This window comes from Monodelphis domestica, chromosome 4 (genome assembly GCF_027887165.1).
Source record: "Monodelphis domestica isolate mMonDom1 chromosome 4, mMonDom1.pri, whole genome shotgun sequence".
In the NCBI taxonomy this organism is placed as follows: Eukaryota; Metazoa; Chordata; class Mammalia; order Didelphimorphia; family Didelphidae; genus Monodelphis; species Monodelphis domestica.
Window position 1 is genome coordinate 91903763 of NC_077230.1, and position 27287 is coordinate 91931049.

The window sequence follows — 27287 nt, forward strand, 5'->3', positions numbered from 1 at the left end:
TAGGTTAGACTTTTTTTCTTTATTGTGGCTTAGTTTTATTTTTATCACTACATCTTTGAAGTTTTAATAATATTCCTTGGATATGTAATTTTGGGTTTTCTCCATTGGGATTCTATGAATGCTTTCTTTCTGCAGCTAATTTGTTCTTGCTAACTTTAGGAAATTATCTTTATTTCTTGAATTACTGGGCATCCCTAAACTCTTAGTACAGTTTTAAGATCATTCTGTATATGTATATAATGCTTAAGTCTTTCCCTTTTTCACAGTACACCAACAAATTATCTTAAATTCAGTCTTCTGCCATTTAGAACAAAAGTTTGTCCTAAATTCTTATTGCTAGGTTTTCTTTTTTTCAAATCAATCAAATTCTGGTCATGTTCTTTGACTCCACTTTCATTGTCTGATATTCTTTGTTCTGCCACATTTTCATACATTGTTTCCTCTTCTGATGCTGAGGATTTTTCTCCATATTTAAATCTTCCTTTATTCCCTTGAAGGAGTTTGAGATCTCTCTGATCTTCTCCAGGCCCACTTTTGGTCTTCTGCTGGACCGAGTCAGTCAAGCTCTGGTCATGTTCTTTGACTTCCCTTTCATTGTCTGGTAGTCTTTGCTTTGCCACATTTTCATACATTGTTTCATCTTCTGATCTTGAGGACTTTTTTCTGTATTTAAATCTTCCTTTATTCCCTTGAAGGAGGTTGAGATCTCTCTGATCTTCTCCAGGCCCACTTTTGGTCTTCTGCTGGACTGAGTCGGTCAAGCTCTGGTCATAGTCTTTGACTCCCCTTTCATTGTCTGGTAGTCTTTGCTTTGCCACATTTTCATACATTGTTTCATCTTCTGATCTTGAGGACTTTCTGCTGTATTTAAATCTTCCTTTATTCGCTTGAAGGAGTTTGAGATCTCTCTGATCTTCTCCAGGCCCACTTTTGGTCTTCTGCTGGACTGAGTCAGTCAAGCTCTGGTCATAGTCTTTGACTCCCCTTTCATTGTCTGGTAGTCTTTGCTTTGCCACATTTTCATACATTGTTTCATCTTCTGATCTTGAGGACTTTCTGCTGTATTTAAATCTTCCTTTATTCGCTTGAAGGAGTTTGAGATCTCTCTGATCTTCTCCAGGCCCACTTTTGGTCTTCTGCTGGACTGAGTCAGTCAAGCTCTGGTCATAGTCTTTGACTCCCCTTTCATTGTCTGGTAGTCTTTGCTTTGCCACATTTTCATACATTGTTTCATCTTCTGATCTTGAGGACTTTCTGCTGTATTTAAATCTTCCTTTATTCGCTTGAAGGAGTTTGAGATCTCTCTGATCTTCTCCAGGCCCACTTTTGGTCTTCTGCTGGACTGAGTCAGTCAAGCTCTGGTCATAGTCTTTGACTCCCCTTTCATTGTCTGGTAGTCTTTGCTTTGCCACATTTTCATACATTGTTTCATCTTCTGATCTTGAGGACTTTTTTCTGTATTTAAATCTTCCTTTATTCCCTTGAAGGAGGTTGAGATCTCTCTGATCTTCTCCAGGCCCACTTTTGGTCTTCTGCTGGACTGAGTCAGTCAAGCTCTGGTCATAGTCTTTGACTCCCCTTTCATTGTCTGGTAGTCTTTGCTTTGCCACATTTTCATACATTGTTTCATCTTCTGATCTTGAGGACTTTTTTCTGTATTTAAATCTTCCTTTATTCCCTTGAAGGAGGTTGAGATCTCTCTGATCTTCTCCAGGCACACTTTTGGTCTTCTGGTGGGCTGAGTCAGTCAAGTTCTGGTCATAGTCTTTGACTCCCCTTTCATTGTCTGGTAGTCTTTGCTTTGCCACATTTTCATACATTGTTTCATCTTCTGATCTTGAGGACTTTCTGCTGTATTTAAATCTTCCTTTATTCGCTTGAAGGAGTTTGAGATCTCTCTGATCTTCTCCAGGCCCACTTTTGGTCTTCTGCTGGACTGAGTCAGTCAAGCTCTGGTCATAGTCTTTGACTCCCCTTTCATTGTCTGGTAGTCTTTGCTTTGCCACATTTTCATACATTGTTTCATCTTCTGATCTTGAGGACTTTTTTCTGTATTTAAATCTTCCTTTATTCCCTTGAAGGAGGTTGAGATCTCTCTGATCTTCTCCAGGCACACTTTTGGTCTTCTGGTGGGCTGAGTCAGTCAAGTTCTGGTCATAGTCTTTGACTCCCCTTTCATTGTCTGGTAGTCTTTGCTTTGCCACATTTTCATACATTGTTTCATCTTCTGATCTTGAGGACTTTCTGCTGTATTTAAATCTTCCTTTATTCCCTTGAAGGAGGTTGAGATCTCTCTGATCTTCTCCAGGCACACTTTTGGTCTTCTGGTGGGCTGAGTCAGTCAAGTTCTGGTCATATTCTTTGACTCCACTTTCATTGTCTGGTATTCTTTGTTCTGCCACATTTTCATACATTGTTTCATTTTCTGATACTGAGAATTTTTCTCCATATTGAAATCTTCCTTTATTCTCTTCAAGGAGTTTGAGATCTCTCTGACTTTCTCTAGGCTCACTTTTGGTCTTCTGCTGGACTGAGTCAGTCAAGTTCTGGTCATGTTCTTTGACTCCACTTTCATTGTCTGGTATCCTTTGTTCTGCCACATTTTCATACATTGTTTCATCTTCTGGTGCTGAGGATTTTTCTCCATATTGAAGTCTTCCTTTATTCACTTGAAGGAGTTTGAGATCTCTCTGATCTTCTCCAGGCCCACTTTTGGTCTTCTGATGGGCTGAGTCAGTCAAGTTCTGGTCATGTTCTTTGACTCCACTTTCATTGTCTGGTATTCTTTGTTCTGCCACATTTTCATACATTGTTTCATCCTCTAATGCCAATGATTTTTTCCCTTTATCCTCTTTTAAGATTCTTCTCCAATATTCTTCAGATTCATTTTTGGCCTGCTGGTAGACTATGTCATTCGAACTTTTAGGTTCTTTGAATATATTTTTACTGTCTTCTATTTTTTTATCTAGCTTATCCATTCGATTTCTTAATGAGTCCAATTTCATTCTTAATGAACCCAAGGTATTGTTCAATTTCCGACGTCTTTCTATCATCTGTTGCCAATCTCCTTTGTCTGTAATGATATCTTCCTTTATTTTCTTTAGGTAGGCTAAAGTCTCTCCAAACTTCTCTGGATCCATTTTTGGTCTCCTAGTGGGCTGGGTCAGTATGCCTTAGGAACATAATTACGGCTACTGCAAAAAACAATGACAAAAACCTCTGGAAACAAGGGGGGGGAGGGAAGGAAATTCAGATAATGAACCCCTCTAATACAGTTTTTAAATTTTGCATTATAAGAAAAACAAGAAGAGAGCCAGAAGAAATGTATGCTAATCAGAAACCCAAGAAAATACTGAGAGATTATCAGATATGAATAATGGGAACCCTCTAGAAAAAAATTTTACAGCAAGTTCCTCTAATAAGGTTTCATTTCTCAAATATAAAGGGAACTGAGACAAATTTATAAAAATAAGTCATTCCCCAATTGATATATGGTCAAAGGATATGGACAGGCAGTTTTCAGAACAAGAAATCAAAGCTATCGATAATCACATTTAAAAAGGTAACATATAAAATTCACATTAAAATAACTGTAAGGTGCCACATCATACCTATCAGAAATGGCAAATGCTAGAGGGGATATGGGAAAATAGAGACATTAACTAACCGCTGGTGGAGTTATGTACTAGTTCAACCATTCTAGAGAACAATTTGGAAGTATGGCCAAAGGGATATAAAACTGAAAACTCTTTGACCCATCAATATTACTAATAAATCTCTATCCAAAACAAAACAAAACAAAAACAAATATAAATTACTTTTGGTGATGTGGCTTGGAAATGCCTTGCATAATTTAACATGTCATTAATATCATATATGCCTTCTCAGTGGTTTGGGGAGGGGGTGAGATAGAGAGAAATTAGAACTCAAAAAAAAAAAGGTTTTATGTGCATTAAAAATAAAGTTTAAAAAAATTCTTAAGGAATTCTTCAAGAAGTAAAGACAACTGGGGGCAGCTGGGTCGCTCAGTGGATTTGAGAGCCAGGCCTAGAGATGGGAGGTCCTAGATTCAAATCTGGCCTCAGACACTTCCCAGCTGTGTGACCCTGAGCAAGTCACTTGACCTCCATTGCCTAGCCCTTACTGCTCTTTCTGCCTTGGAACCAATACACAGAATTGACTCCAAGACAGAAGGTATGGGTTTAAAAAAAAAAAAAGTAAAGAAAATTGTAAATTAACAAGCTTCCAAGAGAAAACAATATACAAAGGTAGAAAATAATTACAACTATGAATATTTCTAGAACTAGAAAAATTAGAATATATGATATACTTATGTATACAAAATAAAAATAACTCATATTTGTAGAGTGCCCTAAGGTTCAAAAGCATCCTGCTCACAGAGCCCTGTGAGTTCATTTTTGTAAGTATTATACCCATTTTACAGATTTAAAACAATAACCTTAGATTTGGTCCCTGTTAACAAAACTAGTGTCAAAATCAGGTTTCTTAATTCCAAGATTAATGTTTATTGTTGTGTGTTTTTCTTCCTATTATACTACACTAACTCTGTAGAATGCAGTACACTTTTCTAAAGACTAAAGATGAGAACGCAAAGAAATCCTGCCATCACCTGGTTTTATACTTTTTAAAAGTGAATTAGTAATAAGATTCCCTAGGGAAGGCAGGATTCCCATTAAATTAAAAGGAAAGGAGCCTGAAGTTTGGAAATAGCAGCTATTCAGGATGGGCTAAACAAGGTCTTTAGAGCTGAGAAAGCTCCAATGCTGATTACTAAATCTGGACTAGCCAAGCCAGTTATGCCAGCTGAGAGTATTTGGTAATTTCAAGGCTGTCTTCATGGGACACAATGAGCTAAAGGCCTAAAGACAAGTAATTGCATGATTAGGACTCCTTTAAGCCAGGTAGTAGGGCAAGGGTGAGGATTTAGGTCTTAGTAGAGGACAGATTCAGGGCAACTAGGTGGTGAGGTGGATATAGCACCAAGCCTGGAGTCAGAAAGACTCATCTTCCTGAGTTCAAATCTGGCCTCAGGCACTTACTAGCTATGTGACCCTGGGGATCCAAATGGGGTCCCAACGATTTGGATATGACTGAACAACAACAAAAAACAAGGGTGAGGATTTAGGCCTTCTAGGTACAGCTGGGAAGTGTCTGAGGTCAGATTTGAACCCAGGACCTCCCATCTCTAGGCCTGACTCTCAATCCACTGAGCCACCCAACTGCCCCCTAGATATACTTTTAAATTATATAGGTCAATGGTATGAAATAGATGATGGTTGCCCCTCCCAATCAGTCCTACAGACCTAGGAGACATTGCACTGATCATTATTACCAGCAGGACAGAGAGCAGTTCCAAAAATTTTAAAGATGTTGAAATGATAGTATGGAAAGTAAAAGTCTTTCTCCTGAATGAAGAAAGGCAGTGAATAATGAGTTTCCTCAAGCACAAGGAAGTTGGTCTTTTCAATGCAGAAATGAAGAAAGATTAATGCAGAACTAAAGTAGTTCCCCTCCTTTGGGCTTAGTTTGGGATGCTCTTTCGTTTTCCCAACTAAGTACTAGTTATTTACTTATGAGTAAAATGACAGAAGCATAGTCTTAGAGAGGGACAGTCTTTCAAGTCTTCCGGTTCAATCCACCACCTACCATAGGAGGCTCCACTACATCATTCTAAATAAGTGGGCTTCTAGTCTTTTAACTCTTTCTAAGAAAAGGCAGTCAGTCCATTCCATTATTGGTTAACTCTGGTTCTTAGAATGTTATTGCTTATAGTGAACTAAAATTTGCCTCCTTCTAACTTACACATATTGAATAATAGAATTTTAGAGCTGGAAAGAATCTTGGGCATTCAGTTCCTTCATTTTATAGAAGATATTAGGCCCCAGTGACAATGAATTATTTGCCTAAGGGCAGTGAATGGCAGAGCCAGGACTAGACTCCAGGTCTCATGATTCTTAGTTTAGTTTGCTTTTTACCACACCACACCATTGTTCCTAATTATTGTCTTTGTAAGCAGTGGGTCTCCAAAATATGGTATCCCAAGGTATACACAAGATATGAACCATCTGGATGTGGCAAGAAATTATAATTGCTATTTCTATTTATTTCATAACTGAAAAATTAAAAAATTGATCTTTTCTAATAATTAATACACAGATTGGCATTGGCACCTTCACTTTTTCCATGTCAGTTGATTACATGTTCAAAATAATATTGAAGGAAGAATAGAGATTCCACAGCGTGGAGGAGTTAACAGTGATACCCTTTTTCTTCATTTACTTTTAACAAATTTGCTACATATTTCAATCTACTTGTGTCCCCATTAAACTCATTTCTGTCTTGTTTTCTAGGGGTTTTTTGTTTGTTTGTTTATAAAACGTTTACCTTCTGTCTTAGGATCAATACTGTATATTGGTTCTAAGGCAGAAGAGCTGTAAGGGCTAGGCAATGGGGGTTAAGTGACTTGCCCAGGATCACACAGCTAGGAAGTATCTGAGGCCAGATTTGAATCTAGGATCTCCCGTCTCTAGACTTGGATCTCTACCCACTGAATCACCTAGCTGACCCCATGAAGTTTTTTTTGTTTTTTTTTTTTATAAGGAACATCAGGCTAGATTCCCCCACCACACATACCATGGCTGAGAGTGAGAGAGAAAGGAAAGGAGAGGCACAAAAGGAGAGAGATAAAAAGAGGGATGGAGAGAAAGGTAGAAAGAGAGGGAGAGAGAACCTAAAGTTGTCTAATTCTTATTTTGTTTCCATCTAGGAGAATGACTTTTTAACGAGAATGAAAAGGAAACAATTGTTGTCATCTCTGTTAGAGATGCCAGTCTGGAGATTAGAAGAAAATATAGGGCTGGATGAATAGATCTAAGAATTATCAGTAGGGAGATGATCTATAAATCTATGAGAGCTCATGAGATCACTAAGCAAAATCAAGGAGTTAATAATCAAAATAAGTAAAGAAATAGTAAGAACATCTTTCTGTCCTTAATGAATTCAAATCATCTGGCTCAGCTTAATTTTATCCTCCAGTACTAACAGAACTGGATTCTGTGTGGATTCTATATTAATCTGTGCTTAATTAATCTGAGCTGCTTGCTTAGTGAATTTTAAAAGATCACAGGGAAGCAAAAAAGTTACCATAAGATTGAAGGAGAAATGTTCTAGTTTTGAAAAAAAAAGGAAAGGAAGGAAGGAAGGAAGATATGGGTAATGTTATTACTAAAGTAATAAAGCTTATAGATGGTGCATTGGATAGAGTGCCTAACCTAAAGTTTAGGAAGATTTAAATTCAGATCCTGTTTTAGATACTTATGTGTGGCCCTGGGCAAGTCATTTAACCTCTGTTTGCCTCAGTTTCCTCAGTAGTAAAATAAGGATAATAATAGTATCTGTTGCTCATAGTTATTGTGAGGATCAAATCAGATAATAATTGTAAAATAATTGTAAAAAGTACTTAGCACAGTACCTGGCACATAGGTAAGTGCTCTATAAACATTAGTATTATTGTCGTTATTATCACCATCATCACCAAGTGATGGTTAGTAGGCATCTAAAAAATGAAGAGTAATCACAAAGGTGCAACATGGCTTTACCAAAAATAGTTCATGGCAGAGTAACTGCATTTTCTTTTTTCACAAGATTACTACAAAACAGGTAGTTCAAGGAAATGCTAAAGATAACATTTTACAGGGAAACCTAGAGTGCCAAACTGCAAAATGGAAGTTCTTGAGTCTATGCCATCCATGTAAGGATTATTTGATGGAAGGGGAAATATTTAGTTTGGGGAAAAGAAGCCTCTGGGATCATTGTCCTGTTGAAGGACAGAAGGACTATGATGTGGAATATAGGTTAGTCTGATTCTGTTTGTCCTTAGAGAGTAAGATCCAGAGCAAGAAAAGGTGAAAGTGGCAAAGAAACAAATTTAGTCTTAAAGTCAAGAGAAACTTTATTGCCATTACAGCTGCTCAGAAGTGGGACAAGCTTCCTAGAGAGATGGGACATTCTCCCTCCTCAGTCTCTTGTTGGATAAAGCAGGCAAGTTTGCCTTGGAGCAGATGGCTAATGAGTTCCTTCTTGGTTCTCAAATTCTGTGAATCTGTCCCCTCTCTAAAGTGTTCTCTCACCACAATGAACTGATGCAGAGTGAAATGAGCAGAACCAGGAGAACATTGTACACAGAAAGTGAAATACTGTGGAACAATCCATTGTCATGGACTTTACTACTAGAAGCAATGCAAGAATCTAGGACACTCTTGAAGGACTTATGTGAAAGAATGTTACCTACATTGAGAGAAAGAACTATGGGAGTAGAAATGCAAAAGAAAAAACATATGACTTATGACTTATCACATGTATGTATGGGTGTGTGATTTGGGGGTTAGGCTTTAAAAGATCAGTATCTAGCAAAAATGGATAATATGGAAAGGTATCAAGTGATTGATAACTGTACAACCCAGTGGTATTGTCGACTCTGGGAATGGGGAGGGAAGCAGAGAGGGAAAGAAAATGTAAGCATGGGAAAATATTTTAAAATAAATTAATCAATTAATTAAAAAAATAAAGTGCTCTTTTCTCACTAATGAAATCAATGTAGATTGAAGAAGCATACTTTTTTCTCCTTAATTTTCTTGTTTTGTTTTTTTGTCTGCTTCCTTTTGCAACAAAATTAATATGGAAATGTTTCCCGTGCTTCACTCATATAATCAATATCAAATTACTTGCCCCCCTCAAGGGAAAGAAGGAAGGGAGAGAATGTGGAATTCAAAAAAGTTTTAAATGATTGTTTAAAATGTTTTACATGTGTGTATGGGGCAGCTAGGTGGTTTAGTGGATTGAGAACCAGGACTAGAGACAGGAGACCCCTAGGTTCAAATCTGGTCTCAGCTACTTCCTAGCTGTGTGATCCTGGGCAAGTCACTTAAACCCCATTGCCTAGCCCTTATCATTCTTCTGCCTTGGAATGGACACTTAGTATTTTCTAGGAGAGATAATCAGGGGGCTTGATTTTTTTTTTAAAGGAACGCAGAGAACTAGAGGGGAAGAGAGGCAGATTCTTATAGTAAGTTTCTGAGTTTAAGGCTCATTTCTCAAATATCTAGAGAATTTGAGTCATTCCTTGATAATTCAGTTGATAATGGCCAAAGGATATTAACAAGTAGTTTTCAGAAGAAATCAAACCTATCTATAGTCATAGAAAAATGCTCTAAATCACTATTGATTAGAGAAATGCAAATTAAAATAACTCTAAAATTAAAATAACTCTAAAGTATCATCTCATATCTATCAAATTAACTAATATGACAGAAAATAAAAATGACAAATTTTGGAGGGATGTGGAAAAATTAGGACACTAATGAACTCTTGGTGAAATTGGGAACTGATCCAACCATTCTAAAAAATTTGGAACTGCATCCAAGAGGCTTTAAAATTGTACATACCCTTTGATCCTGTAATACCACAATTGGGTCTGTATCCCAAAGATATTATAAAAATGGGGAAAGAACCTACTTATACAAATTTTTCGTGGCAACTCTTTTTATGGTGGCAAAGAATTGGAAATTGAGAGAATGTCTATCCATTGGGGAGTGGCAGAGCATTCTATCTTTCACATTAGCGTATTTATGGTTTTATTCTGTGGTTTTGGTTTTGTATGAGTGGGCTCTTAAAATAATGGCCAATGTGGAAGTGTTTTGCATGATAATAAAAATTAAATTTAACTTTAAAATTTTTCTAAATGAAATTAAAAAAAAAAACAACTTTGCATACCTTTTGACTTAGCAATGCCACCACTAGGTCTCTATTCCAAAAAGAAAATGGAAAAGGAAGAGTTATACATACAAAAAATTTTATAGCAGCTTTTTTGTGGTAGAAAAGAAATGAAAATGGTGAAGATGTCTAACAATTGGAGAATGATCAAACAAGTTATGATAGAATATGAGTGTGACAGAATTCTGCCGTGCTCTACGAAATGTTGAGGGGAACCTGGCTCTCAATCCACTGGGCCACCTAGCTGCCGCCAAAATTCTTCTTAATGTAATGTCCAGAAAAGAACAAAGTTCTACAATGTATTTAGTACAGAGTAGAGCAAAACCATCCTCTTCTCTGTCTCAGAAACTGTTCTCCAATTTAATGTTGCTCAAATTTACATTGGGTTTTTTGGTAGCCATAATGTGTATACTGTTTAATTATACTGAGTTTGCCATCAACTCAAAATTATTAGTGTTTTTCATATGAATTAGCCTTGTTTCTCCCCTTTATCTTGTACTTGTACTATTAATAATTTACTTCACTTTTAGTTATTCCTACTCATCATTTGAATTTGAATGTGTCTAGATCTTTGGAATGTTCATGTGGTCACCCATATGTTCTCAAGCAGAACTCAGCATGTTCTTAAGCCCTCCCAGTTTTGTATTCTACACACATTTGATGTGTGTCATTGGTCTTCATCTAAGTTATAGATTTTAAAATATTGATTGTGTGTGTGTCTATGGAAATTCACACCTGTCAGAGGTAAAGTAAATATATAAATAAAATAATGCATAACAAGAATAAATATATAACAAAAAAGTAAATAAAATAACATATATTTAGATAATATTTTGATCTCTTGGGAGAATATATTGTCACACTAACTTCACTTTTTTCTGGTAGCTTCAGTCCCTCTAGTATCCCTCCAAATGGGTCTAGCCTTATTATTCCACAGTTTGGTTTGAGAACTACCATTAGCCTGTGAAGGTGTTACCTTCCTCTACTATTTGACCAGAAATTCTAGTCATCAGGATCATCACTCCCCTCATCCCCTTTTCTGGATTATGTATACAGAGTATAAATACAATATTTCCAGAGGACCACTACTAAAATGTACATAGTCTACTTGAGAAGACAGAAAGAATTCTGGGCTTTCTGCTGCTACCAGGTTCCATCTTGAATATATTAACATAAATTATTTTATCTGATTTGCTAACTGTCCAATGTCTCCTAGCTTTGAGGAAAGGATACAATGGGCAGGTATGCATGAGTGGGTTGGAAGAAGACTGAGAACATCAAGATAAAAAGAACATGAACTACTGAGGGCAGGCAATTGGCACCAAAGAGGGAACAATACCAAGGTTTAGAAGTTGGAGCCAAAGACAAACTTTATTTACTTGGCAATATATTGCTTAAACTCTTCGCTCTTTACACTTATGCCCAAGTGCTATTATAAGTTATACATGCGTTTATGTATTTCCATTACATATGGCATTATTTTCAAGTGCATATAATAATTAGTAATGATAATTAGCTTTAATAGTACTTTAAGTTTTGCAAAGCACATTACATAGGTTAACTTGTTTGAGTTAACATATATTACATTGTTCCTTAGATATTCAAGAGAAGGTACTTTTTATCTTCTGTATCTGATGTGTAATTGGAAATCTGTTACCCTAAAAACTGCATTTCCCAGGAGCCCACTGACTTCCTATTGTTATGTACTTCCTGTAGACAAAGGGATAAATTCAGTGGGGTTCCTGGTTTCAAGCTCTTTGCTTCCTGGGTTGCTACTGTAGTGGTAAGTAGGGTTTTTGAACAGGTAGATAAGCCATGGGCATGTGGTTTTTTATTTTGTTGCCTTTTTATTCCGTTATTTCTAATGATCAATAATAAATCTCTTATAATATAATATTTAAATTATTTGAGATTAATTTAATTTTTACACTGATTGCAAATTTTCTTTGGAAAGGGAATAAGTTCCCTTCCCTTCCTGTCTCTGAATCTCCTGACATTCCCCCAGACTAGGGATCCATGCTTATCAGCACCCAGATACAATTCTTTGCATTTGCTCTTGTTAGCCTTTTCATTACTTTCAGGTACTGCGTGTGATGGTATCAATTGTGATGGTATGTCAATTGTGATGGTGGCATTTGTAATATGATTACTTAAAGCAGGGGCAAAGGCAAAGCCTCACTTACCATCACAAGGACTCAGGCACACTCTCCCATCACCATCTCTTAAACAGCCAATCCACCACCATACGGTAACAGTTTCTATTTTCCTAAACACTCTCCTTTTGTAGTAGATTTTTCAAAAGAAGCTGAATTTGAGAAGTGGAATTATATGGATTATGTATATTGTGCTCATTCTAAGATTGACTGACTAGGATGTGGAATCCAGGAAATGATCTCTCTCATTATGGGTTTCTCTTCCCTAGAAGTCTAGATGTAAGATCAAGAAAGACTCCATCTATCTGAAGTAGGGACAAGGAAGCAGATAAGATCATCTCCTATTTTCAAGGTCCATGGATTGTACTTATTTCTACTTTTAGAGCACATGCCATATCATTTAATGTGAAAGAGTGTTTACCAAACCATATTTTCCTTCTGCCAAGACTATCATAGCATGGTTCTAACTTAGGTTCTTTCAGATCCTTAGGTATAGGAATTAACCTGCCATCGTTCATATATACAAAGACCACATTTCTGATTATCTGAATGAGGCATGTTTTGACAAGTAATGTAAGCTTTTAGGAGCTCCTTACATGTAAAAGAACCTCTATGTAATAATATGCTGTAATTTCTTAGTTAGCTGGATTATATAGTTCTGGTTTCCTCTTGGTTTTTTTTTTAAACCCTTACCTTCTCTCTTGGGATCATTACTGAGTAATGGTTCCAAGGCAGAAGAATGGTAAGGGCTAGGCAATTGAGGTTAAGTGACCTGCCCAAGGTCACATAGCTAGGAAATATCTGAGGCCAGATTTGAACCCAGGACCTCCCATCTTTATTTAGGCCTGGCTCTCTACACCCTGGGCCACCTAGCTGTCCCTTCTCTTAGTTTCTTGACTTCTGAAATTGAAGCTTAAGTCTCAGAATGTCCAAAAAAGAGAATGACAACCATTGTTCTGTAAGTTAATGCTTTCTTCCCCTTCTCTCTCAACCATTGCCTTTTAACTTCTAAGATGGAATTCAGCTATAAAAAAAATAACCCAGGAAGGAATTGCCTAACATAAAGCTAAGAAGATTCCATGGCTACCAACCGTTATGGGGTTGTTGGCAGGGTCACTTATTCATTATCCATTCTTTCTATAGGTGTTCTAGTGTTCCATATCTGACAAATCACGTACTATATTTCTCCAAAAACAAAAACCTCACTAATTTTCTTTTTTCTGAATCATTCAAAATGATCAGAAATTTAGCTGTGCACTTTCAGTTATTTATTCCCAAGATGGCCTATAAACATAAGAGACATGGACATTGCTAAAGACCCATGCCAGATGCTAACATTCGATTTAAGATCCGTATGATAGACAATGTCCTCTGTGAATAACTGTATCTAGCTCGGTCTGATTTCCATCCTCTGGGTTTGACAAAACTATTTCCTTGTGGTTCTGGCCTTTTAAAGAAAAGCTATTGGAGTTTACTTCTCACCTTGTAAAATGGTTTTAGTAGACCAGGCTATTAATTAAATGGAGGTTTTGTTCTCTCTGCCAGTGGCGGAAGTGTACATTTGGCTGACGGTTTTTAAGGTAGCAGATTTACAGCCCTTTTAATATGTTCTGTGAAATCAGCAATGAGGGAGGGAGGGGGAAATCCTCATGATTCTCAAGGAGGTCCAGCTGAATACAAGTGGGAATCTCACTGGGTGTGTTCAAGAAGTGTGAATCTTTCTTAAGAGAATTCCATAAATGTGTCTTTTGCCTTCCAATCAATCTGACTTATCAGTGTGGGCTATATAGAAATGAAAGATGGAAATGAGAAGGTCTAAATATGCATAAAGAAGTGTGATCTGCATTTATAAACATATATTTCCTTATAGAAGAGAAATTCTATCAGATTTCACCATGGGGAAAATAATTTAGGGTTACTTAGTTACTAATTAAGCACTGTGGGAGATTTCAATATAACAGTGTGAGAATTTTATTTTTCATATAACTGTATTAATTTCTTTTTTTCCCCCTAAAGCCCTTATCTTCCATCTTAGACTCAATACCATATATTGGTTCTAAGATCGAAGAAAGGTAAGTAAGCAATGGGGATTAAATGGTTTACACATGGTCACACAGCTAAGAAGTGTGATGTCAGATTTAAACTCAGAACATCCCATCTCTAAGATCTGGCTGTCAATCCACTCACCTAGTTGCCCCATATAGTATTAGTTTCTATGTTAGAGCCCTAGATTAGTGGAGCTCCCTCCCATCTACTGCTTTTTACATTTTCCTTGTTCTTAGAAATTCCAAAGAACCAAAGAAATTTTTTAATAAAATTTAATCAATAGAAAAGGAAGAAGATAATAATTCTCTTCCTAGTAACCTCCTTCACCTATGGTGTGGGGAAAGATTGCATCTAATGGACTATCTCCTAATTAGCTATTTACCTATTAAAGGATGTCTGAGACACTCAAGGGAAGGGCTGAATAATGAGATCTTAAAACTCTATTTATAGATCTGCCTAGAAAGCCTTCAGGTTTGGGGTCTTCAAGGGGACCACTGACCTATCTTAGCTATTGGTTATAATATTTGCTAATAAATAAATTGATATTCCTTTGAAAAAAATAAACCCTTACCTACCATCTTAGAATCAATACTAGGTATTGGTTCCAAGGCAGAAGAGGGATAAGGACTAGGCTGCAATGGGGGTCAAGTGACTTGCCCAGGGTCACAAAACTAGGGATTATCTTGGGTCACATTTGAACTCAGGGCCTCCTATCTCTAGGCCTACTCTTAATCCATGGAAGCTACTTACCTACCCCCAATAAATTGATATTCTTCCCAAAACCGGTCTTTCAAATAATTTAACGGTAACAACCCCATCATTTTTGCAGATAAGAAAACAGGCCCAGTGGAATTAAGTGACTTGTTCATAGGCACTATGGCAAAATTGAGAATATATATATATATATACATGGTTTCTGCCTTTAAGGAGCTAATAATCAATTTGGGGGAATTTTTACACAGCTCAAACAATTGAGCATGAAATGATTATATAGGAGATGTTTTATAAATGTATACATAACATATACTGCACACATATGTACTATTATGTGTGTGTTTGCATTTGGACCACTGTTATCAGCAAGGACCAGTTTTCTCTCCCCTCTGGCTAGGAGATAGATGTGAAAGCTAGGGCCAAACCGTACAACATAGCTTCTCCCCTCTCCTGACCACTTTCCCCTCCGTGCCAGACTATATAGCACTTGTAATGTACTTGTACTTGTAATGTACTTGTAATGTACTTGTAATGAAGACTGGAGTTTATGGAATTCCAGCTGTGACAAGTCACTTAACCTTGCCTGGGTCTCATTTCCTCTTCTGCAAGATGAAACAGTTGGATTAAGCTACCTTTAAGCTTGCTTCTAGCTCTAGATCCAGGATTTAGTGATTCTCTCCTCCCGGTACCTAAATTTGGAGCTCGAGGCTTAGATTCCAGGAAAATTTTCTTTGTCTCTGGACCTCAGTTCCCTCATTTGCAAAATGAAGGATTAAAATTGGATTATTAGATTATCCCTAAGGATCCTTTCCACTCTATGGTTCTAAAAATGGTATAGTTAGTCTTCAAAGCATTGTATGTGGAAAATTTTTTAAAAGAACCAAATTGGGGCTTAAAAAACTATCTCCTTCCCTATATGATCTTTTAGTGAACCTTGTCTTATTTCAGAGTTGTTCAGGGAAAGAGAAATTCATCTTCCATATAGCTACAGTAGATAGAAAGTTTTCTAACAGTATGGGCTAATATTTAGCCTAGGGCCATTTTAGTCTCTTCTTAACTGGTGAGTTTTAAGATGATTTATGATTCAAAGGTTAAATCTCTTTAGACGAAGGGTCCTGGGTCACTGATCTTGGTCTCTAATATTAGCAGTAGTCATTTGGCAGAGGGGACCACATTCAAAGACAATTTATACTATAAATCCAAAAAGTGGGATACATACATACCTACGTGCCAAACTAGTTTTAGGTAAAGAAAGTTCCAGTCATGTGCCCTCTCTGAGAAGAAGGAAAGTCAGTTTATGTGACTAGACCTCCTTATTTAGCTTTAAGATGCTTGTTTCAGAATCTATTTTCTTAAAAAGAAGAGTTTTTTTTATATGTCTGCTTAACAAAAGTGACTGCAGTCTAGATTAGCCAGATTCAATGTTCTCCAGAAACTTTTACTTGGACACATTTCCTGCTCTCTACCTGTGCCTCGAACTAAGCCATATTGTTTTCAGTGGCTGCCATGGGGATGCCACTGTGATGTCATCAACCTTTCACCACAGTTGGCCAAGTACAGGAAAGGCTGATCTGAGAGTCCAGAGAGAGGACTCAAGTTGGACATAAGAATGAGTCTCATAGTCTAACTTTGAGGATATCATAACTGGGGCCATTGTAGCTGAGGGACTGTGAAATTAATTCCCTGTTCAGGTCATTCAGACTGGATTCAATTAGGGAGGAGAAAAGGGCAGGGGATTTAAAGGTGTGGGAGAGGGAGAGTGTGGCTTCTGAGGGGCGGGACTTCCTTTTCTCACACCCATTGGTCCATTCAACCCCACTCCAGAGACAATTTTACTTCCATCAAAAACTATGGTTCACATCTATCACTTTCCCAAAAGGGAGAGGGAATAAAAGATATTCCTTATACAGAAGGAATCTGCCTTGGAAGAAGTACCAAACATAAAAGATTCACAAATACACATTTTAAAACACACACACACACACACACACACACACACACACACACACACACACACAGAGGGAGGACCTGAGTTCAAATTTTGCCTCAGACACTTTCCAATTGCCTAGTTCTTATCACTTTTCTGTTAGAATCAATACTTAGTATCAATTTTAACACAGAAGGTAAGGATTTTAAAAACTAAAAAAACAGGATTTATTAACATATAATTATGTATTCTTTTAAAAAACATTTTATTTTTCCCATTACATTTTAAAACCATTTAAAAGTTTTTTTTTAAGTCTCGTTTCAAATTCTCTCCCTTCTTCTGATCCTTTCTGTCCTACCCCCAAAACATTAAGCAATTTGATATTGATTTGACATGTGTCATCATGTAAAACAATTTTCTGTGTTAGTCATTTTGTGGAAGATATCCCAAATGAAAAAATAGAAAGATTTTATCAGTTCTGTCTCAGAGGATAGTCAGTGTTTTTCATCATGAGTGAGATTTTCTTGGATCATTGCATTGCTGAGAAAAACTAAGTCATTCACAGTTGGTCATCAAGAAATATATTGGGGGCAGCTAGATGGTTCAGTGGATTGAGAGTCAGGTCCAGGGATGGGAGGTCCTGGGTTCAAATCTGGACTCAGGGTGACCCTGAGCAAGTCATTTAACCCCCATTGCCCAGTCCTTACCACTCTTCTGCCTACCATGTGTTGGTTCCAAGATAGAAGGTAAGGGTTTAAAAAAAAGTAATATATCACACTTACTCTTACTATGTACTTCACTTTGCATCAGTTCACGTAAGACTTTCCAGATTTTCCTGAAATCATCCTACTTGTCATTTCTTACCACAATTGCATTCCTTAACTATCATATAACACAACTTTTTCAGTCATTCTCCAAATAATGGACATATTCTCAATTTCCAATTCTTTGCTACCATAAAAAGGGCGATAATAAAATATTTTTATAACTATGTACTCTTACAAAAAAAAAACAAAAAATAAACAAATACTGGGAAACAATTAACCTGAGTCATATTGACATTTTATTGTAGAACATTGTAAATTACAAAATGGCAGGATCCAGGCCTGTCCCAGTTCTGCAAAAGACCCTAGAGCTCATTTGTCAACTGGTGTATATATAGAGTCAGATTGCACAGACCCCTCCCACGTAAAAGGGGAATGGTCTTCTGAATATTTCTTCTCAGAAAGGACAAACAAAGTTTTCATCTTTTAGAAGGTCTCCGTCTTCAAGAAGGTCAGGTTCTTTTCTCTATTCTGCGAAGTAATTATACATTCCATATATGGTACAAGCCAAGGTCATTCCTGTAGCTTCAAAACTAATATAATGTCTGGATAATTCCAGTTTGCTGGAGGAATGAGCCCAACTCCCTTTGTCATAAGACACTTCAGAGGATTTTCATTGTTATTTTGCTCACAATATGATAATTGATTGCTGATACTCATACACAATTTTTCAATCAATTAATAATTAGGATTATTCATTATAACTTTTCTCTAAAATACTGATTAATAGGATTACATGCAGAATATATGTAGTTAAACAGAGGCATAAAATAGTGAATATAAACTGAAGTTAAGTATCAAAAGATTGATATTTAAGACTTATTCTGCAGGACTGATAATTGAACATTTTACATTTTGCCTTGGCATGGCTTTATCAAAACAATTCATTTTACATGTCTTCTAATAAAATGATTAGTTTTGAGCCAATCCTCTTATTAGTAGGCATCTTACCAATATGAAAAGTGCAAAAGTCCTAAGTTGAGACAAATTAGTGACCTAGAATAAGCTGTTGTAAAATCCTCCTCTGGCTGCCACTTAGCACTAATTTGTCTCAACTCAGGACTTCTGCACTTTTCATATTCACAAGGTCACCTCCCTCACCTAGAAATATTCACTTTATAAATTATGTTCAGTCACTCGGGAAAGTAAATATAAAGTAGAAATGGCAGCCATGTATACAAGTGCAAACTTGCCTAGTTGAATTCCTAGGGTGACAATAGTGCTCTATTTGCCACATGGGAGAGAGGAAGGCAAGCTAGAAAGTATCTTTTCCTTTAAATGACTCATCACTCCACTTCAAGATTTCCATGTGAAGAAAGGCCATTTAGCCCCGAGTCAGCCACATATGGTCAGAAACAAGTCCCAAATGTCCCATGTGGTCATCCAGAACCAGAAAGTATGACTCCAAGTGTGTTCAAAGGGATTGGGTTCTTATAGATCAAATTAACAAGCTTCATGAGATACCAAAGAGAGGAGTCTTGAAGGAACTGCATAAAGCAATATAAATCAACCAATGAGCATTTATTCAGCTCCCACAACTATGGGCTGGTTGCCAGAGATATTCCTGTATGTATATCTTCTTTGTGAAGGGAGGGGTTATAGCAAATTTTCACATAGACTAATATATTACATGACTATAAAATGGGGTATGAAATTAAGCCTCAAGGGCAAGTAGAAGACTCAATTGGTTGAGAGGCAGGAGTAGAAATAGGAGGTCTTGAATTTACAAGTGGCCTCAGATACTTCCTAGCTGAGTGACCCTGGGCAAATCACTTAAACCCTTATTGCCTAGCCTTTACCACTCTTCTGCCATGGAACCAATACACAGTATTGAACACGATGTTGATTCTAAGATGGGAGATAAGGATTTAAAAAAAGAAAGAAAAATTTCCCCAGAGAATCTGTGGAACTTTCTTCCTGATGAACTTTAAAGGTAGGCATCCTAGAATAGTTGATTTGGTTATCCTACCTGGTGGTAAGGGGCAAGTGATTTGGACTTCCAAGCTTAGATTTTAGGAGCATATGAACCAGAACCATAAAGATGGGTAAAAGCTGTTGTGTTTAGAAAGTGCTCCCTAAAAAGAATGCTTGAAAAGAATTCAAGAGAAAGTAAAAATAATTTTTCATCCTAAGGCTAGCTCATTTAAGTGGTGTTCTGCTGCCAGGAGCCATACCCAGCGTTTATTGGTCAAACCAGGATATTATACCACCCCTTGGGCTTTCAGCCTGTCAGGTATGATTTGATATGTCAGATGTTCTCAGCAGTATCCTCTGATTTGTTGTGAAAAGTTCTTTAGATTGAATTATTTTGTCATTCTTTTTCTCTGCTTGGGCACATATGGTATATGTATTAGAAGGAGAATAAGGAAAGCAGTCTCTAGTTCCTTGCTCTTTCCTTTTTAAGCCCTAGATATATAGCACATACTCTGGGGCTGCCACCCCCCATTTCATAGTTAAAGAATTGCAGTTCATGTCCCTAAGAGTGTAATTACCCTCACACATTCAAAGTTTCCCAGTGGAACTACATTCCTGAATCTAACATAGCTTATGAGACTCTAACAATGAGCCAAACTTATTAGTCCAATCAGTTGACACAACTCAAATTAATGACATTTACTAAGAATGGTATACATCAGAAGGGGGGTTAGGTGGTGGTTACAAGTCATTTCTCAAAAATTTGATCTCTCCCACAAATAGTGTCCATAGGAACAATGGACACAAAGGAGGTGCACTGATTGTAACACGTACTCGTGTGCCCAAGGCCAAAATAGAAATTTTCCATGAAAGAGTAGACACAGAGTAAGTATATTGATATTGGGTTGCTCACACATGGTCAAATCAATTATTGCTTCTAAGACTGCAAGTCTGTGATGGTCTTTCTCTTATGATGCTTTCCTCATAGTGCTTCTCCCTTTGAATAGTATTTCTCTCTTGGGCAGGTTGCTCAGCTGGGTTCCTAGGGTCTGTTCCTCTCTTCTACTCAACTTTCAAATGCTGGGGCTAGTTCACCCTTGAATCCATTAGTCTGTTCCCTTCTCTAACATCAGAATCTTATTGTTTGAATCTATTTCCTTCCTCAAATTCTATTCCATTCTGTTTTTGAGTCGATAAAGCCAGGAGTCCATGAATTTGGATAAGAAGAAAAAAATCTTTGTTTTCCTTAATCTTTGGTTTCCTTGGTTGTAATGCTTTGTATTTTTCCCCATGGTTACATGATTCATGCTCTTTCCCTCCCTTCTTCCCACCCCTTCTCCCATAGCCAACATGCAATTCCACTGGGTTTTTCATGTATTATTGATCAAGACCTATTTCCATATTGATATTTACACTAGGGTGATTGTTTAAAGTCTACATCCCCAATCATATCTCCACTGACCCATGTGATCATAATGCTTTGCATTTTATGCATTTTTATGCATTATTCTGAGAAGGAGTCTATGGAATTGACCAGGTTAACACCGCCACAAAAAAAGATAAGAACTCTTGCTATATTCTGTCTGCCTTTTGCTAGATATGTGTCTCAGCTGTGTCTCGGCTCACTTGAATTGTTCAACTGTCTCTAGGACTTGGCAGGCTTAGCTTTTTAAAAGCCTCTAGGTGGGATATGGCCAGTCTTCACACAGGCAGTGGCCAGATGTCCTTCCAATTCAATCAGAACTCTTTCACACTTAGTAAAGGAATGATAAGTTATTGACATGTCTTTGCACTTCAGCAGCATATTTATACCTCATTAACTGTTATCTGCCCTTTCCTTTCTTTTCTTAAAAAAAAAAAAGAAACAACCCTTACCATCTGTCTTAAAATCAGTACTGTGGATTGGTTCTAAAGCAAAAGAATAGTAAGGGCTAGGCAACAGGGGTTAAGTGATTTGCCCAGGGTCACACAGCTAGGATGTGTCTGAGGACAAATTTCAAACCAAGACCTCCCATCTCTAGGCCTGGCTCTCAGGCCCCTCAGCCACCTAGTAGCTGCCCTTTGCCCTTTACTTCCTATAATTATTGCATCACCTAATTGGTTGAATTACCAAAGAAACACAGGACTAGAAAAACCCTTAAGAAGTTATTCTTCTTCCCTGTTTGCTGGCAAAGGTCTGTTCAAAACATTACTTGACTATTTTTTTTAAACCCTTACCTTTCATTTTGGAATCTATACTGGGTATTGGTTCCAAGGCAGAAGAGTGGTAAGGGCTAGGCACTGGAGGTTAAGTGACTTGCCCAAGGTCACATAGGTAGGAAGTGTCTGAGGCCAGATTTGAACCTAGAACTCTAGACCTGGCTCTCAATTCACTGAACTACCCAGCTGCTCCCATTACTTGACTATTTTGAAAGAATACTCTAATAAGATTATTTCACAATCTCTTTTTTATCATCCCTTTCAATGTTTAAAAATTCTTCCTTTTGTCAGATTTCAATCCCATTTATTACAGAATAATCTATATGGAGCATTTTAATCCTCTTTCTTTTTAGGCTGAACATACCAATTCCCTTAGATTATATTATGGACCCTTTTATCTTCCATATATCTATCTCTCTACTGAATCAACATCCATTAGATTATAAGCTTCTTGAGAGCACAGATTCTTTTGCCTTCCTTTGTATCCCCAGAACTTTAGCACTCATGGTGCCTGGCACATAGTAGGCATTTAATAAATGCTAGTTGACTACTTGTCTGAATGACTGAGTGACAGATCTATATTCTGGAGATTGATAGGACTTGTAGAGGAGAATATAGCCAAGGTCTGTCTTCTTCAGTACATTATTGGCACATAAGCAACCACATCTTTGAGCAGCTAATATTAGTCCCAAATAACTAAATACTGGTCGATCATTTGCCCGTAATGGACATACTGAGCATATTTATTGAAATCTGACAGAAGACTAAAGCTAAAATTCAAAATGTTATGTCATCAAAATAATTTTGTGTTGTTTTCTTTTTATATCAGTTAACTCAGAATTTTAGAAAAAAGACCAAGATCCATTCTAGTATAGTCAATTAGTGTCACAAAGAACAAAATTATATTCCTTAGCTCCTTTAAAATTCTATTAAGTGATGAAAGTTTACTCTTTGGCCGATCTTTGAGGGTAACTCTAATCAATCCTGTGTTCAGTTAAAGGTTCAGTTTAAAGGAAGAGGAGAGTTTTCCTGGATCTACTTATCTTGCTGCTTCATCCAAGTGTTTGAAAATTATTTCTGAGATTTGAAGTGTGTATTAAGGATCCCAGTATGCCAGAGGATTAATTATTGAATAGAGATTGATGAAGCAAGATCAGTAGATCCAGGAAAAGTATTAAGAATCCCAGTATTCCAGAGGATTAATTGTTGAATAGAGATTGATGAAGCAAGATCAGTAGATCCAGGAAAAGTATTAAGAATCCCAGTATGCCAGAGGATTAATTATTGAATAGAGATTGATGAAGCAAGATCAGTAGATCCAAGAAAACTCTCCTGAATTAACTGACTCCCAAATGAATAGGAACAGGAGCCATTAGGAGAAAGCAAAAGGCTACAAACTCTTACCAGAAGGCCAAATATTTCTTCCTGTTCTAGAGTGATATTGGCCAGCATTTCTCTTTGTGGTCTATATTTGTTTGTTGCCTCTTCCACCACATTTTTTTTAAAACATTATTTTATTTGGTCGTTTTCATACATTATTCACTGGAAACAAAGATCATTTTCTTTTCCTCCCCTCCCCCCCCGCCTTCCCCCCCCCTCTTTCCCTCTCCCATAGCCGAAGCATGATTCCACTGGTTATCACATGTGTTCTTGACTCGAACCCATTTCCCTGTTGTTGGAATTTGCATTATAGTGTTCATTTAGAGTCTCTCCTCAGTCTTATCTCCTCCAAACCTGTAGTCAAGCAGTTGCTTTTCATCGGTGTTTTTACTCCCACAGTTTATCCTCTGCTTGTGGGTAGTATTTTTTTTTAGATCCCTGCAGATTGTTCAGGGAAATTGCATTGATACTAATGGAGAAGTCCATCACCTTCAATTGTACCACAATGTATCAGTCTCTGTGTATAATGTTTTCCTGGTTCTGCTCCTTTCGCTCTGCATCACTTCCTGGAGGTTGTTCCAGTCTCCATGGAATTCCTCCACTTTATTATTCCTCTAAGCACAATAGTATTCCATCACCAACATATACCACAATTTGTTCAGCCATTCCCCAATTGAAGGGCAGCCCCTCATTTTCCAATTTTTGGCCACCACAAAGAGCGCAGCTATGAATATTTTTGTACAAGTCTTTTTCCTTATTATCTCTTTGGGGTACAAGCCCAGCAGTGCTATGGCTGGATCAAAGGGTAGATATTCTTTTATCACCCTTTGGGCATAGTTACAAATTGCCCTCCAGAATGGCTGGATCAGTTCACAACCCCACCAGCAATGAATTAATGTCCCCACTTTGCCACATCCCCTCCAGCATTCATTACTTTCCTTTGCTGTCATGTTAGCCAATCTGCTAGGGGTGAGGTGATACCTCAGAGTTGTTTTGATTTGCATCTCTCTGATTATAAGAGATTTAGAACCTTCTTCATGTGCTTATTAATAGTTTTGATTTCTTTGGCTGAGAATTGCCCTTCCACCACATTTTAATGATAACCTATTTGTACTAAATTAAACAGCTTGTTTAAATTGAAAGATTTTATTTTGCAAAGGAAAAGAAAAGCAGACAGCTTGGGTAGGAAGCCTCAAAGAGGACAGCTGTTTGGGACTCGGGAAGGATCCTGGAGAAATGGGTGAATCATTGGCTACAAGAGTTAATATTTTCATTATCATAGATAGCAAAACATATCTGAATTGGGTATCCACATGTGGCTATCTTTGTCAGTAAAGATGCTGAATTATTACTGTCCAGACTGAGGATGCCAAGGCAAGTTGAGCCCTGGAGTAGGACATTTGCATCTTACTCAACTCCCTCATCTATAAAAAGAAGAGGATTACTGATGAGCTCTTTTTCTGAGTTTAAGGCTCCTTCCTGAATGGCTGCTCTGTTTCTCCAGGATCTTCCTCCCAGCCATGATTTCAGATCTCAGGAATATGAATCCAGCTTGAGGTTTCTTCTTTTTCAGATCTGTCTTATTTAGCCCCAGAGCTCTTTGCATAGTCACTCTTCAGCCTTTACCAAGCACCTCAAAGCAAGAAGCAGCCAGTATCATCCAGCATTCGGGGCACCTTGGAATCCAATGATTCTTTTCCCCTAATATTCTGGCCTCTTCTGGATTAATCTGTGGTCATATGGACACCAGCCTCCCCACCCCCTTCCCCCACCTTGGCTATGAAAGACAGTTCCCATGTCAGTCCCAAGTCGGCTCATTAATTATTTCTTGGAAATACTCAATTCAAAATGTGTTGATGCTTCCTTGATATCTCATCTGCATCAGAGTCCTGAGGGTTGACTTTTTCCCTTCCAGGATTGCCAGCATGGTGTGGTTGGTTTGAGGCCTATTCTCCAAGTAGTTTCACCACTAATCTAGGGAGACTGATAGTACCTCCTGATACTCTTTACCAGTCTCCTTTGGCCAAATTTAAAGCTATAATTTCTTGGGAGACCCTAGTCCCTACCTTCTCTTGTAAGAGCGTCTATTGGTGTTCTTAAAGACCTATCAGCTGGCTCTGAGCCACGGTTTATTTGATCTGATTTTGTCAACACATATCAAGCATTTTTTGGGAAATTGTATTTTTACCATTTTTTCTATTATCTTCATTTTCTATTATGTTCCTGCTCTTGCCCCTTCACCTTCCAGAGATTCCATCCCAAGAAACTAAGACTTTTAAAAAGTTAATCATTTTTGCAAAGGATAAACTATGGGAGTGGAAACACCGAGAAAAAGCAACTGCCTGAATACAGAGGTTGAGGAGACATGACAGAGGATAGACTCTAAATGAACACTCTAATGCAAATACTATCAACAAAGCAATGGGTTCAAATCAAGAAAACATCTAATGCCCAGTGGACTTACACGTCGGCTATGGGGGGTGGGGGGGAGGAAAAGAAAATGATCTATGTCTTTAACGAATAATGCTTGGAAATGATCAAATAAAATATATTTAAAAAAATAAAAAAAAAGTTAATCATTTTTGTAAGTGAGTAATCTTATAAAACCAAAACCACAAAATATAAACCCAAATAAGCAAGTGAAAAGTCATATGCTTTCACCTGCATTCCAACTCCAACAGTTCTTTCTCTGGAGGTAGATAGCATTGTTTGTCATAAATACCTTAGACCTTGGGGCAGCTGGGTGGCTCAGTGGATTGAGAGCCAGACCTAGAGACAGGAGGTCCTAGGTTCAAATTTGATCTCAGACACTTTCCAGCTGTGTGACCCTGGGCAAGTCACTTAACCTCCATTGCCTAGCCCTTACCATTCTTCTGTCTTGGAACCAATACACAGTACTGATTCTAAGATGGAAGTAAGCATAAATGAATGAATGAATGAATGAATGAATGAATGGATGGATGGATGGATAAATAAATAAACAAATACCATAGAACTGTCCTGGATCATTGTAATGCTGATGATAGTAGCTAAGTCAATTACAGTTGATCATTCAACAATATTGATATTACTGTGTATAAGGTTTTTCTGGTTCTCTTTATTTCACTCTGCATCAGTTCATGAAGGTCTTTCCTGCTATCTGCAATCATCCTCTTCATCATTCCTTACAGCACAATAGTATTCCATCACAATTTGTTCAGCCATTCCCTAATTGACGGACATCCCTTTAATTTCTAGTTCTTTGCTGTCACAAAAAGAACAGCTATACAAGTATAGGTAGTTTCTGATTTTTTTTGTTATCTCTTAGGGATACAGACCTAGTAGTGGTATTACTGGATCAATGTGCTGTTTTATAGCCTTTTGGACATAATTCCACATTGCATTCCAGAATGGTTAGATCAGTTCACATTCTATCAGCACTGCATTACTGTCCCAGTTTTGCCACATCCAATTCAACATTTATCATTTTCCTTTACCGACATATCAGCCAATCTGGTGGTACCTCAGGGTTATTTTAATTTGAATTTCTGTAATCCAGAGGGATTTAGGACATTTTTCTATATGATTATTAATCGTTTTGATTATTTCATCTGAAAACTGCTTTTTCATATCCTTTGACCATTTTTCATTGGGGAATGGCTCATATTCTTAGAAATTTGACTTCATTCATTATATATTTGGGAAATGAGACCTTTATCAGAGAAATCTGTTATAAAAATATTTTTCCAGGGGGCAGCTGGGTAGCTCAGTGGATTGAGAACCAGGCCTAGAGACGGGAGGTCCTAGGTTCAAATCTGGCCTCAGCCACTTCCTAGCTATGTAACCCTGGGCAAGTCACTTGACCCCCATTGCCTAGCCCTTACCACTCTTCTGCCTTGGAGCCAATACACAGTATTGACTCCAAGACGGAAGGTAAGTGTTTTAATTTAAAAATATATATATATATATTTTTCCAGTTTGTTGTTTCCCTTCTAAATTTGGTCACATTACTTTTGTTTATACAAAAACTTTTAAATTTAATATAATCAAAATTATTCATTTAATATTTTGTAATGTTCTCTATCTCTTGTTTGGTCATAAAATTTTCCCTTTTCCATAGATCTGACAGGTAAATTATTCTATTTTCCCCCAATTTACTTACATCACCATTTAAGTCTAAATCTTGGTATATAGAGTGTGAGATATTGATCTATACCTAATTTTTGCCATACTGTTTTCCAATTTTCCCAGTATCTTTTGTCAAATAGTGAGTTCTTATCTCCAAAATTGGAATCTTTGGATTATCAAACACTAGATTTCTAAGGTCATTTACTCCTTTAATTTATTCCATTGATCCAC

General features: G+C 37.3%; 1 protein-coding gene across 2 annotated transcripts; it reads right to left on the bottom strand.

Moving 5' to 3' along the window:
• On the bottom strand, window positions 1-16854 carry LOC107652354 (uncharacterized). Of its 2 annotated transcripts, XM_016433510.2 has the most exons (3): window positions 15929-16854; window positions 9793-9823; window positions 1-3219 (listed from the first exon to the last, which is right to left on the bottom strand). In XM_016433510.2, the coding sequence occupies exon 3, from the start codon at window positions 3138-3140 to the stop codon at window positions 279-281; it is 2862 nt and encodes a 953-aa protein (XP_016288996.2). In that variant the 5' UTR covers window positions 3141-3219; window positions 9793-9823; window positions 15929-16854; the 3' UTR covers window positions 1-278. The 2 variants fall into 2 exon arrangements, with proteins under 2 accessions (XP_016288996.2, XP_056649561.1); XM_056793583.1 differs by lacking the exon at window positions 9793-9823.
• Window positions 16855-27287: the final 10433 nt, after the last annotated feature.

Excerpts from the sequence above, each read along its gene's own strand:
- LOC107652354 (XM_056793583.1), bottom strand. The coding sequence starts at position 3,140 with ATGGATCCAGAGAAGTTTGGAGAGACTTTAGCCTACCTAAAGAAAATA.